The 13,997-nt window shown below is 41.1% G+C and overlaps 1 protein-coding gene across 4 annotated transcripts; it reads right to left on the bottom strand.

The window, feature by feature from the left end:
• Nucleotides 1-2,005: 2,005 nt before the first annotated feature.
• Nucleotides 2,006-10,902, bottom strand: lpar4 (lysophosphatidic acid receptor 4). Of its 4 annotated transcripts, none has more exons than XM_034690156.1 (3): nucleotides 10,868-10,902; nucleotides 3,221-4,005; nucleotides 2,006-3,086 (listed from the first exon to the last, which is right to left on the bottom strand). In XM_034690156.1, exons 2-3 carry the CDS (start codon nucleotides 3,794-3,796, stop codon nucleotides 2,598-2,600), a joined length of 1,065 nt encoding a protein of 354 aa, XP_034546047.1. In that variant the 5' UTR covers nucleotides 3,797-4,005; nucleotides 10,868-10,902; the 3' UTR covers nucleotides 2,006-2,597. The 4 variants fall into 4 exon arrangements, with proteins under 4 accessions (XP_034546047.1, XP_034546043.1, XP_034546045.1 ...); XM_034690152.1 differs by lacking the exon at nucleotides 10,868-10,902 and adding an exon at nucleotides 7,795-8,137; XM_034690154.1 differs by lacking the exon at nucleotides 10,868-10,902 and adding an exon at nucleotides 7,824-8,137.
• Between the last annotated feature and the right edge of the window lie 3,095 nt (nucleotides 10,903-13,997).

The following is a 13,997-nucleotide window of genomic DNA, read 5'->3' as shown; positions in this document are numbered from 1 at the left end:
GCATGTACAAGTAAATATAAATGAAACTAAGAGGTCAGACTGATAGGTGGGGAAATGATAGATGCTCGTTTTACTATTAATGTCTAAAAAAGGTGATTTAATCTAGATGGAGGTTAGTCATACGTATTTTCTGTACCTGCACTTCTACACTGTAAAACAGACTAAATGTGGTCCCAGTTTGCATTGTGCATTGTCGAGACTTGTGACATACAAAGTTTCTATCTGCTTCCCCTGTCGCACACTACACTTCCTGTTTCCAATCTGCTGTTTATCAGATCATCAGTTTAATAAGCTACCATTGTATTTATATGTAAGTTGTCTGATGTGCCTTTGAAATGCAAGTTCTCAGTTTAACAATTATGATAGCAGTTTTATCCCACATCTTGGTTTCACACCAGTGAATGAAATCACACCGAGAAAAAATGACTCATCGAAATTACACTTCCTGTGTAATGGGGGGGTGTTTCACCTCAACACAGAAGTCAATGTGAAGCCCCGACACAAGGTAGATAAGGGTCACAGGATTCAAAAAAATTTTGTTCCGTTTGTTGTTCTATCTGATGGCCACCAGAGGTCAGAACAGACCAATAGACACAGTCCACTGAGCTTCAGTGTGTAGTTGTTTTCTCTTACAGTAAAAAAGTGCAGATTGCCTCTTTAAAGTGTCTTCTGTTGCAATGCATCTGCACATTCTTGACATGAGGCGCTCAACAGATGATGGCAAGCTCATGCATATTTTCTTTACTACCACTATATTTCCTGCTCTTCAGTATTACATTAGTCCTCCTCTTTGGTACCCCTGAGCCCAAATCCCTGAATCCACCTACTGCTGTCTCTCCGTCTCTGCTGCTTGATACACATGGTTAAATCAACCAGCCAACCAGAGTCCCCCCCAAAAAAATTTAGTTTTTTTTTTTTTTTTTTTCAACTCTTTGTCCTCCCTTGTTTGTACATAACAGTACTGCAGGTGCGGATGCCTGTGACGTTCATACACAAAACCTTACATCTCTAACTTTGCACGCAACAGAAAAAAGGTCACAACTTGTACCAAGAAGTTCCAAACCCCACACCTCAGTTTGGTTTTCCTGTCTGCCAGCAGTACATAGATGGCATTTATATTTGTCCTTACACTATTTTCTGCATTTGCTGCTGAGACTACTTCTCAGTATTTTGTCTTTTGGAGTCTAAATATGTGAGCAGACTCATGAACTCTATTGCTAACAAGAATCTTCATAGGTTGATCTTAAAGAAATATTTGTACCAATGACTCCTGTTCTAATAAGTTCCAAAAGCCTCCTCCAGTTAGGACTCTTAGCTCTCTGTTATAGAGAACGATGCAAATTTGCACATTTGATTTCTTGAAATATGATAGAGACGGGAAAACTGCCCACAATTTGGTTTTACCTTGATATTGTCCTTTAACATGTTGGTACGATTGGGCCTCAATCCTCACTAGGCTCCAGTGTGATAAGTTCATGTCCTGATACAATGATCAATGCCTATTGAATATAAACATCCCAGAAATCACGAACAAATTCACACATGCAAATGCAGCAATCACCAGGATCTGCTGACATTACTGTTTTGCATTTCGTGCAATGTAACAAGATGATTTGGGGGAATTTAGTCAAAAGTGTTCACTCCTGCTTTAGAGTGTGTGCACATTGCTGAGTGTAAGAGACTTTGAGCAGATCTGCAGTCTAAGGCCAGATTAAGACAGAGAGAGCTCATTCAGAAGCAAACAATGGACCATTGCTCCAGTCATAATAAGCATTTGGCCTGTGACACAGCACATAGGCCAAGGTCCTCTGCTGGATCAGAGCTGCCCTCCACCAATGAGATCGCACTGGCTGCTCTAAAAAACATAAAGGAACAAGAGAAGGAAAAGCTCCTCCATGTGTTTAAATCTAGAGTCACACTGACAAAAGCGTTCAAAAATGAATCAGTTTTAAAAGAAAAACAGGCACCAAGCAAGGGTCAAATAAAAATGCAAACATGACAGCAATTCAAAACAGACATTTAATGGCCTCAAACTTCAACATGAGACACATTAAACTCGGCAGGTCAGCGGTTTCTGTGTTATAGTAACAATGAGTCTCAACACATTAAAGAGTGTCAAAACATGAATGTCTAAAATGATATAATATCCAGTGAAAACTTTATAACAATAAAACAATAGGCTCAATGTGTTACAAAAGAACTAAACAGCATATTTCACCAATACGGACAGAAATCTTCATCTTATCCACAATCCAGTGCTCCTGTGAGTGCTTGTGTGTGTTGAGCCTGAGTATGGATGTGTTGTAGTCTCTTATAGAGACTCTGCTGTCTCTTCATAGTCCTGGTGTGTCTGGGTCTCTGGTCCCTCCAGCGTTCTCTCATAATAAACACACACAGATACATTCCTCTGCTCTCCAGTGGTGGATTAATCCGTAAAGCCCAGGCCATACCTCAGGACTTACCCCAGGACTTAACTAATCTGCTGAGTTATGTGTTTGTCACTTCCAGGACCCAACAGCTGATCGCTTTATTTTTCCAATTCAGGGCTCCCGTCGAACCCAACGTGTCCTTCTTTACCTCCCTTATTTCCTGCTGAGTCAGAGCTGACTTTCTGCTGTTTTTGAGTCCTTCCCATTGCTGGCCAGAGTGTGTGTGTCTCTTGGGAGGGTGTTCGCTATGTCCTGATTTTCAGTGTCACTGCGGGGAATACTCTCAGGACGGGAGCCGGGCCCTTTACCTCCCATGGTCAAGCTTTTCTGGAAGCTCTCTGAGGTGAAGTAATAGACTACAGGATCCAGGCAGCAGTTGAGGCTGGCTAGGCACAGAGTGATTGGGTAGAGAGTCCGGGCAAAGCGCTCTATAGCACAGCTAGCCAGAGCCTGGGTCCGCACCAGGGCATACAGGAAGAGGATAGAGTTATAAGGGACAAAGCAGATGATAAAGATGGCCAAGTGGACCAAAATCATCCTCAGGACACGTCTCTTACTGTCACAGCCATGACCTACGGTTACTGGACGCCGCAGAGTCCGCAGGACAAGCGAGGAACATACCAAGTTGGCCAGAAGGGGGATTAGGAAGCCCACAATCTGGAAGATAAATAACAAGCATTGCAAAACTTCCCACAAATCAGAGGCTGTACTGTTGGTAACTGTTAGATTAATGCTAAAAGCATAGATTGTGTTGATGTGTGTGACTACTGCTGCTATCTCCACTCACTCACCTCAATAAAGATGGTAATTTTGGACAGGTAAGTCTTCCAGGTGCTCTTGGAGAAGCCCTCGAAGCATGTTGTGGCTCTGTTTGTGCTGTTAATCGTAGAGAAGAAGGTCACTGATATTCCTCCTCCCACAATGGTCAACCAAACAGCGGCACACACCAGCGCTGCGTTCCTGCGCGTGCGAATGGAGCGGGAGCGAAAAGGGTAGACTATAGCCAAGAAACGGTCCACGCTGATGCAGGTGAGGAAGAGCATGCTGCCATAGATGTTGGTGATGAAGGCTGTTCCTGATACCTTACACAGTCCGTCTCCAAATGGCCAGTGGCGGTTCACATTGTAGAAGACTTTGAATGGGAGCGTGAAAACAAATACTAAATCTGATAGCGCTAAATTAGTCATAAACATTGTGGTCTCATTGCGCATCTTCATCCGGAAGCAGAACACAAAAAGGGCTGCACAGTTGGTGATGAGTCCTAAGACAAAGACCACACTGTAGACCACCGAGTACAAGTCGTACTTGAAGGAGTCATCAATGCCACAGTCCTCCATTCCAGTCTCATTGAGCACCAGACTAGCCATGGCGACAGATTCAACAGGGAGGGGGCTCCAGAGAAACGTTTAACACCAAGGCTGTCAGGACAGGAGGCAGTCGGGGGAGAAATCTGGTGATCTGAGGCGTCAGCAGGGGATTCGCCATTCAAGTCCCCTGCAAGTCATTGTGGACATTTAGACTCACAAACGGAGGCAGAGACAGTCAGGATGCTCGGCTGGAGGGCCGGTCAGTCATCCTGTGGAGAGAAAAGGAAAAGCACATGGTGACTTCCTCACTATAAAAGCTACAGAACAAGAAGCAACAAACAACCTCAGTCTTCTTCTAAGAGGGAGCGCAGCTATGTGTCTTGGGCCTAAGGCGTGCAGGATGCAGCTATACAGGCAGATTTAAAAGAGTAGTTTCTGATAAGATGTTTTGACAACATGCAAACCCTGCAATTACAACAATGAACACTTCATTTGGACCTACATCAACACACAGGAAGCATCAGTTACACCCAAACTGAAGCACCATCAGATATTATTCAACATTATGTCTCTGTCACCCTTCAGAGTGATGCAGGGATTTAAGAAACAACATGTTTTTATTTTCTAGCTGTTATTTTTTACATTCAGTATACTTGTCAGTGTGTGTTCATGGTGTTCATGCCTGTATGCCATTCATTTGTTATCTGCCAGTATAAATACAGTCTCATCAGTCCACAGGCTTCGACTTCACATGGTAGTGTGGCATGCAGCCCTCAAGGCTGTCATCAGCACAGTGAGAGGTTAACGGCTGCCAGGCACAGAAACACGTTCAGTAGATTAGAAAATAAAACATGCTCCACCAACACTGACTTCTAAACCATAGTCCAAAAGAGACATTTTAAAACCCACTTTAAAACAGAAAGTATCAAAGACTGGGCTGGAGGAACAAAGAAAGAGGGAAAGCAGTGCAGTGCTGCTCCCACCAGCACAGAGCAGTGTTATCAAGAAACACAACGGCTATGTTGTTAAACATGAACAATCAAACGGATCACTGTGAGAGACAATGTGTTGAATTTTATTGTTGTGTTACTTTGGTTTCCTTTGAGTCTATGATGTCAGAACAGGAAGGAAATTGTTAGATATGTGTTGAATTTTTTGAACGCTTCCTTTCGTATCTCTGCTGCAGTATTTGAATGCTCTTGGTGCTCCACAATGAACACAACTTTCAGATTGTGGAAGCAAAGTCTAATAAGTTGCACTGCTGTGATTACTGATCAAAACATATTTTGAAGCCTTACTTCGAAGCTTACTCTTGTGGTTTCTAACATCCCCTTGCACCCTACATGCAGTTAAACTTAATTTTCACAAAGAGACAGTGTATTTTGTTGTTTTCCCAATCAATAAATATTGTACATCTCTGAACCACAATGCATGTGCCAAAAATGTGATGCAGACTTAACTGCTCACTATTTAAATGACTCCAACAGCCAAAACACAGAGTAAACAAGAAACATGTAAATAAGGTCTCAGGCGTTTGAGGAACTATGCTATCAAGTTGCCTTATGGGTAATGTAGGTTTGAGGGCTTTAAGAGCTTGACCCATATAGGATTGCAACAGCAGGTCATATCAGGCTCTGCTGTATTGATCTTAAACAATCGAGTATCTTTCTTTACTCCCAAATCTGCCGACCTCATGGGAGTTCAATTCTAAATCACCTCAGCACTGGGTCTAACCAGCTGAAGTGGCCTTATCTCGTGTTATGCAACAGAGCTAGGGTGGCAGTGAGGTGGTCCACCACTGGCACATGGCTGGTAAAAACTCTGAGTGACTCTGGATAAGATTCATTCTATCTTTTCAACACACACACACACAAAGGGAAGACTTAGTGTGTGTGCAGTCCATCAGCCCTGTCCTGTGCCAGCTGCAGTGTGACATCTTTACTGCGTTTTCACACGCCTCCCAGGAGGCCTTAACCAGCGCTCACAATGCCCTCACTGTACCCGTCTACACCAAACTCACACTTACATATGCACAAGTCTCCACACGTGCATACACAAGCAGGGCAAGCCAACACTTACATGTGCCAATCTTCACACACGCAAACACACACACACACACACACACACACTAGGGTTCTGTGTTTTGTGGCTCAGTCCCAGGACCACTGGCGGTGCCGGCTTCATATTCAGCTGATGTTGTTTCTGCAGGGAGCCCAGTCTATAGAACATTGAGCTTGGCTGCAGCAGAGTTTATGTTTGAAAGACACAAGAACCGCCTCTACTCCCGCCCTGAAGCAGAGATGAACTTGATCATATAGTGAATTCTTAGAAATCGGCCAGAAGGATTGCAGTTCTGTATATTTGTGTGTGTGTGTGTGTGTGTGTGTGTGTGTGTGTGTGTGTGTGTGTGTGTGTGTGTGTGTGTGTGTGTGTGTGTGTGTGTGCGTGTGTGTGTGTGTGTGTGCGTGTGTGTGTGTGTGTGTGTTTGTGTGTGTAGAGTTCTCATGTACAGGTCGTGGACAGCTGCACAGTTAAAGGGCTTTCCCCCGCAGTCTGTGACTGTGACAGAAACAGGCCTCTGGGACCTGCTGATCTGAAAGGATCAAGTTCAGGCCCAGCTCACATCCAGCTGTTCTTTTCTCTCACAAGGAGGAAGGAGCAAAGAGGAAGAGGGCCTTAAGTTGGAGGACAAACAGGCAGTGAACATCTTCACTGGTTACAGAAAGCAGAGCTTATGGAGTTATGGCTCACGTTGCATCCCTTATTGATATCAAGCAAACAGTAAAGGCCTAAAATAATACTTCACAGGTTTTATAAAGTTCTGTCTTGTATGTTGCTGATCTTTATCAAACTAATAGCTGAATAATACTTGTAGAGTTAGATATATGCCTCTCTTCTTACTCTTTTCTGATTGTAATTCTACGATCCTTCACTTTTGATCTGCTGGTAAAACAATATATGCAGTTTGAAGATGTCAGTTTCAAAAATACAATGGAGATTATTTCTAACTTTGGAAATATTTCACACCTAACTTTTAATGAATCAATAAAGCAACCAAGTAATTACATTATTGTCATGTTTTCATCAACAGAAAGTCCGTCTTATGTTGACAATGTGAAAAAAATAAGGTGCTATCTGGATTTAAACAGCACTACATGTTTGAGGCCTACAGCAAGTTGTTGTTATGTTGTAGTGAATGACACAAGTTCTCACTGACTGCTTCTGTCTTTACCCCCACAGCACTTTAGAAGAGAAAGCCTGCAGGTAAATCGTGATCATTAACATTTTCAAAGATCGATCAAGGAGAATACTTGAAATTTACATCCCTAATTTAAAGAGATTTACCTTATTTGTTTTATTTTAATACTTTCATTTGGGAATCGTTCACTTCGATTTCTCTATAATTGTTCTGAAATTTTCCAGCAAGGTACTTTTGTGCAGTCATTTTTAGTTTTTTTGCAAGATACTGAAAAAAAGTGTGAAGTGGTTTTATTTGAGTTACAACACACCTTAAAAATGAAAAAGGATTACTTTGTTTACAAAGAAATATAAGATAGAAATTATGTATCGCAACTGTCCATATCTGAGAATTGAAATAAAATAATAGTTATTTAAAATTTGAGTTCAATCCTGTTTACTTGAAAATCGTTAGAGAATCGTGAGTGAATCATATCGTGAACCAAAAATCGTGATTCGAATCGAATCTTTGGTTGAGTGTATCCTTACATCCCTACTGTAAAGTTGTCATTCAAGAAGTGTTCAGTGTTTGGTGATTAGCAAATTGTATGTTAAACAACCTTTAGATGAGGTCACGTCATTTTTTGTGTAAATGGTCGTATAGGGTTTTTAAATGAACCTTACATCAAAACAGTTCACACAGTTAATCTGAGCTTTGCACAACCTTATGATGCATTTCGTCAACTCTGCAACGCACAGTATAGGCTCTACCAAAAACCACAGCATTCATTATTTTATGTGGAAAACAAGCTTCTTAAAGTTTGGCCAAACTTGAGTAAAAGAAAACAGTTTTTGTCAGAGGAGAATCACAGCCCACTTACTGGCAGCTGAATGGATGGTGACAGCTCACCTCCCGGTCACTGGTGTTTGTCAGTCTGGCAGCGGAGCAGCTGTCAAAAGAAAAACTCCATACTTTGTCTCCAGAAAGTTCCTCTACAGCTCAGAGTGAGAGCTTTTAACTTCCTCAGTATCACGAAGAAGTCGCTTTTAATCTAGATATAACAGCGACAGCTTCTACGGCTGTTAGTTCGTCAATTAGTCCTGACTACTCGCTCCGTCCGCCCGCTGGATGTGGGACTGTGTGGGACCGCATCACAGACACCGAGGGGGTGTTTGTGCGCGTGCGTGTGTCACTGCGCGTGACAAGGGTTGCTTGCACGGCCACAGGAAACGAGACAATAGCACCTCGGCTGGGCAGGGGGGAGTGTAAATAGGGTACTGTGGAGAAGGAGGGAAGGACAGGGAGGGAGGGGGCTGGTGTCATCAACTGAGGAGCTCTGCTTATTAACACCAGGGACAAACTGTTGTATGCTCTGTGTTTATTTAATGCAACGCTTAACCCTCCTGTTACCCTCAAATTTACGAACATCTTTTATCCTCAGGCTCAATTTAACCCCAGCAATTTAAACCTCCGGAAACTGATTGTTACCCAGGTTTGTGTCAGGTACGTTATGTTGCTTTGCTGTCTACCTGAATACCCCTTTAAACAAAATAAATTTTAAGCATAACCACAATTTAAAGCATTTAGTGGGACATCATTTGTAAAACAGAACATTAAACTCTTGAATTTGTCATGCTCTCGTCGGCTCTGCCTTGTTTCTGTTATCAAAACGTATGACACAGGAGGACACATCATTGAAAATCTTTAGCGACATGTTGGCTGGAAATATTATATCTCAATCTAAAGGTTGGCGGTTCGATCTCAGCTCCTGCAGTTGGGAAGTGTCCTTGGTTATAGTAACCTCAATATCATCCAAAACAACTAAATCAAATGTGTGTAGAATGTTGATATTTCTTGTGGGTTTTTTTTTTACTGGAAATTGGAACATATCAACATTTTAATTTTATGTTTTCTCAGTTGTCCCCATTAAATTAGGAAGTCATGAAATATGAAGCCAAAAAATGATTTAGAGACGTTAAATATTGAATGGGGTCCAATTGACCCCAAGGATAATAGGAGGGTTAATATTAATGCCATAACAGCTTTGATGCTCTCTATTAAAGTAACCTGCTTCCTTGCAGAAATATAGCCTATCAGGCTTCATTATTTCCTGTATATTTCAATTTCATCTCTGAACCTGTACCTAAATAATAAAGCAATATTTTTTTGCTGGGCTTTTATCATTTGATCTCTTTCAGAGCAAAGCAAATCATAATCAAATAATTCATTTATATGGATAAAGTTTCAAAGCAGTCTAGAGAAGAAAGTAGTTTAAGTTTAAGCAGATAGCGTGAAAGCATTTTACACCTTTAGAATGAACAATTATCATACAGAAATGTAACATAAAGAATTCCTCTGTGGCTGCCCCATAGCTGCTTTATTTTCAATATTTGAATCATTTCACTAATAGTTATTTCCCTTCAAATGAAACATTGAAAAAGATTACAACCAAATATTGAGTGCTTCAAAGCCCATAAACCTGTTTCCTGGAGACAACGGAGGAAACCATAATAAACATGATGTATAGGTGTGGTTTTAAATGTGGGGTGTTTGCTCTGAATTTCCTTTTTATTTTTTTCTCTTCTGGTATAAAATAAAAATATTCTGCTGACTTTGTATAAATGCCTTTTGCAGTATTCAAGTTGATCCCTGAAGGCTTCATACATCATTTTTGTAATTGAATTATGCTTTTTTTGTTCATAAATTATTTGTAAGTATTATTTTTTCTTTGAAATGTTTGTGCTGTTGAAATAACAACCAACCCCCCAATGAGACTGCCCTCTAAACAAACTGACTGGCTTTAGATTGTATGATGTGTACAAACTATATATAATCCTCAACCATTGGTATGGTAAATGTAGAAAACAATATAATTTAAGAGTACGTAAGTGGTTACATCTTTGGAGTGTCATTATGAGCCAACAATACCAGTAATGGTGATGTGTAATGGCTCAAAATAACAGCAAGGCTATTTTGGCTGATCAAAGTCCTACCACACCATTGTTACAATACAATCATGTCTGAGGCTACCAAAATAGTTATTTTTAGCCAGGTGACAGGGAGGTGTTGGACAGGTTCCCATTGTGTTCGGGCTGGCATGGGGCTGTTTGAGTGTATGGGTGTGTGAGCGACAGAGAGAGGCCCTTGACAGAAGGGAAGTGGTCTTTGAGGGTAGCGTCTGGCAGGCTGACCACTCCACAATAGCAGCAGGGAGGACAGGACATCCTGCTTACTGCTTAAGCTGAACTCACACACACACACACACATACACACACACACACACACACACACACACACACACTTGCATAAATATAATTCCTTGAACACCACCAGATGTCTTCAATGTCTTGGTGTTGGTGATATAAACATGTTTCCTCAATGTTTTTTCATAACATTATTCTTTCACTTAGTCAGCTTAAATATGGTATTGGTATAATTGTTGCAGCAGTGTCTCAGTGGACCATCTAAAGGTCAATGTCACTTGCAGTGATTAATGAAATAACAATATGAAGAATCATGTATGATCCTGGTGGTTCATGACATCCTTAATAACCCATTATTACAATACACCTCATGAAAAGTCTCCAGTCACATAATTGTGTGAAGTATTTCCTCACGAATCTTGGTCACTGTGCCAGTTAATTTTCAGATAGTTTTGTCTGGGTAAGGAGATCCATGTTTTGGAATGTATTTGGAATTTATTTATTATGGGATAGCCCTTTGAGATGCAGCATCTCATTTTCAAGGGGGCTGCATTGCTAACCTGAACCATCTTCTCATGTTCACATGATTAACAAGTATATGTTGGTTTTGGTTTTTTTGTTCAAATTGATAAAACATTTCGGAGAGTTTCTGTCAGATGTCTCAGACTGCACACAAATTCATATCCAACCAAAAGTGAGGTAATACCATAGACTATAAAATATGGACATAATATCCGTGACATCACCCACCTGTTTCTGAAGCGCTGTTTTGAGGCCAATCATCTGCGGCAGCCATATTGCTGCTGTTGAGCGATTGTGAGGTAAAGAGGCGGGCTTTGAGCCTCCTAGCCAACAGCTACAGTGTTCCTGCCTGTCAATCATGTCAGATGTGCCTCTCATTGGAAGACTCGCAATCTAAATATCTTCGAAATTGACGCATTAGAAGAAAATTCACCCCCTACAGTGTGTGCGGATAGAGAAATGAGCTATCCAGACTACACTCATCTTTTGTACCAGGCTGTAAACATGTTTATTTCTGCTGTAAAGATTGTATTTTTTAAATTGGTGTGTATGTGGTTTCTGGTACTTCCAGAGCCAGCCTCAAGCAGACCCTCAATGAATTGCAGCTTTTAACACTTCCACATTGGACTCATATTTTTAGACCGGAGGTTGCTGCTTGGGTAATACTCGCCTCTTGCCAGCAGCTTGCAAATGCTCAGATGCTAACATACGTACATAAAAACTAGGCATTGTGGTTTTTTTTCACTGTCACTGTGTTTTGCTCAAATACTTTTAGTATTTGGTAAACTATGCTAATTAGTGATAAAAAAAAGTCCAACAGAGTTCACAGAGATATTTGTTATTTTACTGATACTCTGTTAATCTACCAGGTTTTGGAAAAAAAATATATACTTTTGACCTGACCTGGATGTAAAAGGAAGGGTTGGCCAAATGTATTTTTGATCTCACAGATAAGAGTGTACAAAATCACAAGACAACTTCTTTAACAGATGTCAAGATTTTTTTATCAGCTGACTGTGGCGGCCAGCATCAGCACGGTAAGTTAGTGTGGATGAAAACAATACAAAGTTTGATGTCTGTTTACACAATATTGAAATGTATATGAATCTTAATCGAAAGTGATTGGTCTACTTCATGCTAGATGTTTTTTTTTATAAATTTCACATCATAACCACAGGGAGGTTGTATCACTTTCTGATGTGTGTTGTCTATTTAGGTAAGTTTTTCTTTTAATCTGCTATTATTAAAGTTCAGACTCTGCAAAGACTGATGTTCAGTTGTTTGTACGTTACATAACTGAGTCTGGCATGTTGATCATCGACTGATGATGGCGCTGGTTGCCTGTGATGTTTCTTGGGCTAAGAAACAAAACCAATGCAAGTGAGGGAAAAGCTGTGTTGAAATTTTGTGAACTAGATAACATCTAAGGTTTAGCTGGGTTGCAGAAAAGTCCTACAGTCCACAAACACACACAAACACACACACACACACACACACACACACACACACACACACACACACACACACACTCCTCCCTCCTTATTCTCTGTGTTTGGTAACGGTAACTAAGCTGTGCTGGCCCAGCCAAGGCTTTGTGAGTCACACCAACCAGAACAAAGACCCCATTACTGCACCCCCCCTCTGCCACCTCTTCCTCCCTGCCTCCCTCCACCTCCTCTCTTCCTCGACCCCTCTGTCCCGCTCTCCTTTAATGCGATGATGAGTGTATTTCCTTTGCTCTCCTCCCCTTGCCTCCGTCCATCCTCTCATTCATTGGCTCCAGGAGAGTTTAGGGGCAGCCCCGTCGTGCCGTACATACCTCTGCCCTGACAACAGAGATGGACAAAGGCAGCGAGGCAGTACAACACAGGAGTCTGGAGCTTTATAGGCTTTATGGACTGATATTAACATGGCTGCCGAGGGATGTCCTTAGTGCCCATGTGTCCTCGTCTATGGCTGATCTTAGACTCTGTGGGCCAACGTTTAGCTCCAACCTGATTAGAGACCAGCTTTTCCTCAGCAGAGTGGAGCAGATCAATGCTGCCAGCTGTGGCTGAGACCACAGATTGAGACCTCAAACTTTCTGCAGCTACAGCCAGAGATTGAGCCGTGGCTGTTTATCCCACAGCACTGATAGGTGCAGCATGAGCAGTCATGGGTGAGCATTCATTCTCTGGGGAGACGAGACAGACAGGCTGACCAGACTGACCCCAGCATGTGCAGACAGAGCTGTTTCTATCTTGATATAATGAGCTGCTGTACTTTGCTTGAGGGTACACCCAGGAAAAAGTTGCTGTTCAAAGATTTGATCAGTTAATTTCCAAACATGGCCTTCTTGGAAAGGATTTTTTGATATTGCATCTTTCAAGCACAAGGCATCCAAAGTGCTTCACATCAGATATAAATGCATTCAGTAAAGATTACAGAAACACAAGACAGAGTAAAAACACACTGTGACCTGGAGCTCAGAGAATAAAACAAATATTGAACTAAATAAAGTGCAAAAACAGAGGAAATTCAATTAAGATGTGAATACAGTTCTCATATTTGAAACACAAAAGACCATGGCAAAAACAAAAGACTGTAGTCTGGATTTGAAAGATCCAGAGCTTGAGCAGACCTCAAGTTTTATAAGATCAAACTCTGTGATGTGATATTGTCTCCTGGTTTTGGTGAGGACTCTGGGAGGACCAGCTTCTTACTTCAGATGCATTTATCTGATCTACTAGATCTTTTTTTATTGATCCTGCCAAAGAAGAAGTTATGTTATTGTTTGATAAAATCTTAAACCAAAAGTGTCCTAATGTGAATGCTAAAGAAGAAAGGTTTAGTCTATGAACAGAGGAAACTGGCTTGGTTTGTGGTATTAAATTATGTATTCAGGCTGAGAACTGACCTTTAGTCTTTCTTCTTAATTCCCAAAACAATAACTGCTGCTTTACCTTTACTTTTATTTTGATGGTAAAAACAGTGTGAATACAGTTTAATGCATTGAACACTGATTTGTTGAATTCACATACACAGATCTCTTTCCAGAACAAAGTAACGTGGTGAGAATGTTATAAATATTGTAAAATCTATCCTTTGTTCGTTTATATGAAAATACTTTGTGGTTTTTCTTTGATCTGAGTAAGTGGGAGAAGATAAATATCAAACATAAGTGGCACACTTAAGGTATAATGTGATTTTGTAAGCCCAGCACAAATAAGTACCAGTGGATATCAAACTTAGAGGACAGGAAAAGATAGAGGAAGGGGGAATATCTCAATCTTCTTATGTCTGATACACTCAAAGGTCCTGACTTTACAGATTTTTAAGAGTGAATTTCTGAGGTAACAGGTCAGTCATCTCAACGTAT

The sequence above is a fragment of the Notolabrus celidotus genome, chromosome 8 (genome assembly GCF_009762535.1).
Source record: "Notolabrus celidotus isolate fNotCel1 chromosome 8, fNotCel1.pri, whole genome shotgun sequence".
Lineage (NCBI taxonomy): Eukaryota > Metazoa > Chordata > Actinopteri > Labriformes > Labridae > Notolabrus > Notolabrus celidotus.
This window is presented reverse-complemented; position numbering and strand designations above follow the sequence as displayed.

What these genes read in the sequence shown, in the direction of transcription:
- lpar4 (XM_034690156.1), bottom strand. Translation starts at nt 3,796, where the DNA reads ATGGCTAGTCTGGTGCTCAATGAGACTGGAATGGAGGACTGTGGCATT. An exon ending in AAATTACCATCTTTATTGAG is followed by an intron (nt 3,087 to 3,220) that starts GTGAGTGAGTGG and finishes TTTATCTTCCAG; the next exon opens with ATTGTGGGCTTCCTAATCCC.